The sequence below is a fragment of the Glandiceps talaboti genome, chromosome 9 (assembly GCF_964340395.1).
Source record: "Glandiceps talaboti chromosome 9, keGlaTala1.1, whole genome shotgun sequence".
Taxonomy (NCBI): Eukaryota; Metazoa; Hemichordata; class Enteropneusta; family Spengelidae; genus Glandiceps; species Glandiceps talaboti.
In genome coordinates, this window is record NC_135557.1 from 19,706,636 (window position 1) to 19,713,329 (window position 6,694).

Genomic DNA, 6,694 nt, shown 5'->3' on the forward strand with positions numbered 1-6,694 from the left:
TTAAGAATTAATTTGTGGTCTCTTCCTTTGAACCTCGACATTTAAGTCAATAGTTTTAACCATCTGGTTCCTATTTTGAACTGGATCTGAAATAGTCAGCAAATTAAGGCTTCTCCTCTTGTACGTATCCAAAACCCAATAACATTTTCTTTGATTCTATCAAAGTTATCATTTGTTATTTCAGCGATTATCACCTACATTATTGATATTTGAATTTCGCCCGCCATCACAGCAATGTTTAGAACATGTAGCATTGTAGCCACACCCAGCACGGATTATTAACATACATTAGTATAAAATCTGAAGATGGTATACTCGCTCACATATGCAAAGAGCCTCATTAAATATGCATCGTTGACCAATCAGGTTGTATGTGTCTTTTAATTGTACACAACATGTTTGTCAGGGCGGGGTTTCTATACTATTGTTTCTAAACGCTGTGTTAGACTTGATTGTGACCAAAAATAATACATAGAAACCGTCAGCCGCGCGCCATGTAAGACTTCAGACAAAGTAATAAGATCGGATCCATACGTAGTAGGTTTTTAGGAAACAGCTGATCGATTTTGGCGGGACTTGTAAATGTTATCATGACAGCCATTTTATTTGTGGTGATTGTTTTCCAACCCGAACATATAAGCCACCGTTATACTTATGAATGTAACGGCGTACAAGAACAGTAGAGTACGGTCTACCACTCTTGCTACCACCCTCCATTCATTCACTTTGTACATGAGAAAGACTGATTCGACTACATGTTGCTTTGCTTTGTCAACATTTTCCCGCGCTTTCATTTTCCCACACTTTTCGCAGTTTTCCATATCTTCGTTTGACTGAACATTGCTTCTCTTCTCCAGTGGCTGAATATCCTTACATTCATTATTTTGATTCATAACCGGAGTCATCAGGTGCATTTCTTCATCGGAGTTTACATAGTTGCGTGAAGTCTGTCTTGGCCTTTGGTAGTAAGGCGGAATAGACTCATGCATTCCCAGCACCGTTGCCAGGCAACCCAAAACGAGAAGGCGCACCCATGATGGCACTTCACAACATCTAGGTCCTTGAAAATGAATATTTATTGTCCAAGCCGACACCACGCAGGAAAGAACGACCATTGCTATGGTAATGATGTAATATTGCTCTGAAATTGAAAAGAAAAGTAGCATGCTATAAAAAAAGGAAGCAAACCCGAAAGGCATATTTTGTAATTACCAGTACAACTATCAATACTCGTATGGTACTATCTTTATAACGATTTACCAGTATAGTAGCATCTTTTTGAAATATTTAAATTTTAATGAATCACACAAATGGAAATTTATAATGACCAATAAGGTTAGAGCAACTGGGAAATTTATTCAACGTAGAAATGACTTAAAAAATATTTTGTGTGGGCCTAACAAAAAAACCGTGGTTCCGATTACGCTAAGGTTTAGAATAGGTGGGGTAGGTAGATATTTTATTATAGTTATTTTATATCTTTTTGTTTAATCATATGCGAGTGTCTAGTTCAGGTAGTTATGTTTTCTGTCGGCATGAAAAACTAGGTTGGGTCTGGTATCCGGAACCAAACAATTTTTTTTTTATTATACCTTATCTAAAATTATAACTACCAAATAGACATTAACCCAGCTACTTACCTATATACGGAGTAAACTTGGCATTTGGAGGCATGTAACTGCTGATCAAGGTTAGGAATACCATCAGTGACAAGGTACATGTAACAAATAATGTCATTCTTTCACCGCACTCGGACGGTAAGTAAAATCCAACCAAAACAAGAATGAATTGCAACACTCCTGGCAGGATCATAGTTAAGACATAGAACAGCGGCCGACGGCTTAACATGACATGGTACGTGACGTCAGCATAAGGGCCAGTAGTATATTCAATTTGTGTTCGATTACACGGCATAGCCACCAACTTCCATTCTCCGTTGCGATTGTATCTCTCTAACCCAACGTTTTCAACATCCACGGTCAAGTTCACTAGATTGGCATTGTAACTCCACGACCCAAATTTTAGTGGGCACTCTTGGTCGTCAAATGGGAAGTATGTAGCATCCATTAAACAACTAGCGTGGATTATTGTTGGCATAGGGGCTTGTATAACACCATCATAACGAACTCGGGCATTTGTGTCTAAATGTCTCCTGAATTCTTTTGTCACACTGTAAAGTAAATGGTGAAAATTAATGTAAAGGGGAACAAAGATGAGGATGATTTCATTGTAATTCTCTAGTTGATGTCAAGGAAGTCACAAAAAGTCACTTAATCACCTCTGTATCGCGCAACTTCTCTATAGAAGAGAGAAGGAAGAATATGCAAATGAGCCACGAGCCGCTTGCTGTGCACTGGGATAAAGAATTCTGGGAGTGGAGCCCAAAAACCGATGCAAATGTCACCAGTGTCCGTATCTGTCACTGCACTGTGTGAGTTCAGGATAAAAGCTTTTTGCAATTTGTTAGTAAGGCTGCCTACTGTGCTGGAAGCGTTGTGCTTGCTCTCCTCTGCTACAAGAGCCAACACAGTCACAGCTCCAGCATAGGTGACACTTGCTAACAGGTCACAGACGACTTTTATCCGTACTCTTTTTTATCCCATTATCTATTGTTTCTACCTTTATGTCTCGCATACAAATGCGTCTATACATCACACACCAAAACACCTCCTCTATGTTACCTTAACGTTGGCATTGCAATGATTTCTCGAACGCTAAGCTTATCGCGTTGCAGATCTAGAAAAACTGTTTCTAGTTGTGTTTATCGATATTGCCAATTCTGATTGTAAAGCAAACACCAGACGCAAAGAGAAGGATGTGACGTTCTACCGGTTTCCGAAAATTGAGGAAATGCGGAAGAATACAATTCATCATATTGAAATTATATTGTATTCAAAACACTTTAATTGACAATCGTGATTGTAAAGCAAACACCAGACACACAGAAAATGATGTGACGTTCTGCCGGCTGGTTTCCGAAAATTGAAGAAATACAGAATACTTGGTTTCAAAACATCAACAGAGAATACAATCCATCATACTGAAAGTATATTGTATTCGAGACACTTTTATGGACAATCGTTCATCGCAAGAGACGCAGGTGTTTGTAAGAAAAAAAAGAAGGAACGGATTCCCCACACAGTTATTTTCGAAATTTGACATAATGAGACAAACAGAGAAACAAAGATTCAGAGAGATGGAGGCTTAAGGGAGCCATTCATCTACTATCAGTAATTATATTATAGCACTACAAATTCCAGTGAATTTTGTGACGTCATCGCTGTACATTATTACTGATAATATACTCCGTTATTGGGCATCGCGGCCCCGGAACGAGCATAACAATACAAGCTTATGTCCGTAATGAGAGATGAGATTTGTTCTGTTTCTTCATACGACTAGGTATTTTGTCGAAATGTATGTTGTTATTTATGATTGTCATTTCTACTGTGTTCACAGCAGTTCATTGAAGTGTATATGTGTGTGAACGTGTACGTACGTGTGTCGCTATGATTAGTATTCAGCTTCCGGGCCGAACATGGCAGATGATGTTCAGCGCTGTGTATATTATACGTTATTTTTCGTTTGTCGGTCTACAAATTCACCGGAATTGGCAAAACTATAAAATAATAACAATAATGTACGCCCTCCCAGTCCATAATGGACTCAAGCAAACTTTGCACGACATAATGGGCGAGGCGACAGCCGAGCCCATTATGGAGTGCAAAGTTTACTTTCGTCCATTATGGACTGGGAGGGCGTACATTATTATTCAAATATACATCAGAAACTAACCTATTATACAGAGTGATATCTGGTTGCCATAGTTCGGTTACTGGTAATTCGAACTCTGTGATATTATTGTGAACTTCTGGTGACCACGTAAGATACTCATCGGGCCACGTCTGTGAAATATAGAACCGTATTTAATGAACTGCGTTTTTAGAAAGAAACATTGTGGGCCACTGTGGGACCACAGTGGAAATAAGTTCTTAACTTTTCTGTGTTATCCAAGCACAATAATGTATATTTTTGTCGTTTGTAATTGTTTTCTGTATTAGACTGAATTTTTCCTTGTGTTGAAATAAATCAAACATTGAACAGCGTTATGATCATGGCATTAGTTGTGGAAAGGTGCTGTAAGCTGTTCACCATTAACATTTATGATTGTCTCCAAGTAACATACATTCCATACATACATACATACATACATACATACATACATACATACATACATACATACATACATACATACATACACACACATACATACATACATACATACATACATACATACATACATACATACACACATACACAAACACACACACATACACACATACACACATACACACATACATACATACATACATACATACATACATACATACATACAAACAAACAAACAAACAAACATACAAACAAACAAACAAACAAACAAACAAACAAACAAACAAACAAACAAACAAACAAACAAACATACATACATACATACATACATACATACATACATACATACATACATACATACATACATACATACTTACCAAAGTTAGCCATACTTTAATTGTTATTGTCTGTGTCTTTTCGTCCTGCAAAATTAGTGAAAGACATGGTTTCATGTTATGTAATGTTTGACAATTATGCTTGATAGGTTGACTTGCAGTGGCTAATATCAGGATTGGGAAGGAGTTCAGGCATAACATATATAAAATTAAACACTCTAAACATTTTGCAATCATGATTTGGGTAAAATAACATTTTACAATATATTCATACAGAGTTTGATAACTTCAGTTGCTTGATATACGTATATATTATTTACTATGTACTGAATAATGTCACAAAGGAATTTTTTTTTTCAAAGGATCTCTATGCTTGGTCACATTGTTACTCGATAATGATGGCTTCCATATAAACGTTGCCATGTGATGGGGGCGTGAAATATCGTAGTTGAAAGACCCATGGTTATTGAAGACGGAAAAAAGTATGGAACTGTTCGCAAGTACAGCGATGTTAAGTGTTACCCGGATGTTAGAGGTAAGTGGGAGATGGTACTTCATGAGGATTAGGTGGGTGAGGGTAATGATATGGTTAGGGGTTAGGGCACGTAGTACTCTGCTGTCTTCCATTCTCAAGACATAACATATATTTTTTCTTTTCACTATTAAAAAACAGTATAAGGGTGTGTCCCATGTCTTCAAACCCTATTTTGGAATACCTAGTTTCCAAGCTGTCGATTTTCAATATGTTGGTCCTGTTGGCATGCATAGGCCGAGACTAACTATACTTCACTCAGTCGGACAATTCTAGTGACCTTAGGTGTTCTCACTACTTGCGACTTGTTATGACAAGGCCCCCTTAAGTGAAGAAAACTATCAGAGAATAGTGTCTACTTATCGCACTAGTGCTAACAGTCCTCTTCATGTATTTAAGGCGTGTCACTGCACTATACACATTACAACATTTTATACCCAATCTTTCAACCTTTACAGTTGTCATGGTGATGTATTTACTTACTATGTCTAAGATCTGAATGGGTCTGAGACCATGCTGTACAAGAAGGCTGTTTGATTGGTCCTTCACAGGTCGCATGTGTTTAGTATAGTTCTTCATCAACATTTCAGTTAGAATTGCGACGTCATTACCGGTACAAAAAGTAATAACTGTAATATGAAAAATAGAGCACGTGATTTGTGACGTCATTACTCCTCATTCAGAATATATACACAGCGGCAAATAGGCTGACCAAACTCAAACCCACATTTATCCTTCACCCTTACTAGCGCAGCACACACCCATACACATATCTATCCTTTGCACCATTAATTGCTGTTCACACCCACTTGCACAACCACAACTTACAGTAATAACACTTCTTATTGCTTTAAATCGGGTCCAAAGAATCAGAAACAAGGATATAATTATAGACACCAAGTAGGCATCGTTCAGAACTTTATTAAATCCTTAACAAAACCGATAACTATAGTCGGTAGGTAATATAGGCCAATAAATGAACAGGAAAACCCATTACTTGTTTCATCCGATTGTTCATAGCAACCTATTATTTATGTTAATGCTTCATTCAAACAAACTGCCACCATCTTGTTGTTACTACTACTACTAATAGTAATATAATAAACTAACGGAAATGAAGGGAGATTGGCTATTACGAATAATGATAATTGACCTTACATGAGTAGCTGTATTTGAATTAATCAGCCACTCCACTTAAGTGGTTCCAGGGAAAATCAATATCAATTCTTAAGGTAAAATTTACTTTCGCATGAAACCTTTAGTTAGTATAGTTTATTAAAACAAACCTGTTTATTTTGACCATATGGATGAGGATTGGGTATTTATTTGGATTTGTGATTTATAAAATTTTTATAAATTACAAATCCAAATAAATACCCAATCCTCACTTTAATAATCACTGTTACATATCATTTGGTTGGAATGGCTTCCTCTAATGTCATGAGGAAATAACAAAAACTATATATATTTGCTAAATGTGCATTGTTTATTAAAATCTGCCGAAATAATGTTATAGCACTAACTATGGCAAATAACAATACATCGTTACAAACTTATTTTTTGTTTAACCTTTTCGAAAATTACTCTGTAATCGGATTCAAATCATGCAAGTGGAACTTTTACACCAAATCCTCAGAGGTCCCAATTTAAATTCTAT

At 36.8% G+C, this 6,694-nt stretch overlaps 1 protein-coding gene across 1 annotated transcript; it reads right to left on the bottom strand.

Moving 5' to 3' along the window:
• Window positions 1–602: 602 nt before the first annotated feature.
• Window positions 603–5,629, bottom strand: LOC144439932 (neuronal acetylcholine receptor subunit alpha-9-like). Its single transcript, XM_078129163.1, has 5 exons — window positions 5,521–5,629; window positions 4,548–4,592; window positions 3,796–3,905; window positions 1,641–2,170; window positions 603–1,141 (listed from the first exon to the last, which is right to left on the bottom strand). The coding sequence occupies exons 1-5, from the start codon at window positions 5,620–5,622 to the stop codon at window positions 603–605; spliced, it is 1,326 nt and encodes a 441-aa protein (XP_077985289.1). The 5' UTR covers window positions 5,623–5,629.
• Window positions 5,630–6,694: the final 1,065 nt, after the last annotated feature.

What these genes read in the sequence shown, in the direction of transcription:
- LOC144439932 (XM_078129163.1), bottom strand. Translation starts at nt 5,622, where the DNA reads ATGTTGATGAAGAACTATACTAAACACATGCGACCTGTGAAGGACCAA. An exon ending in CCATTCAGATCTTAGACATA is followed by an intron (nt 4,593 to 5,520) that starts GTAAGTAAATAC and finishes CTAATTTTGCAG; the next exon opens with GACGAAAAGACACAGACAAT. An exon ending in TTAAAGTATGGCTAACTTTG is followed by an intron (nt 3,906 to 4,547) that starts GTAAGTATGTAT and finishes TATATTTCACAG; the next exon opens with ACGTGGCCCGATGAGTATCT.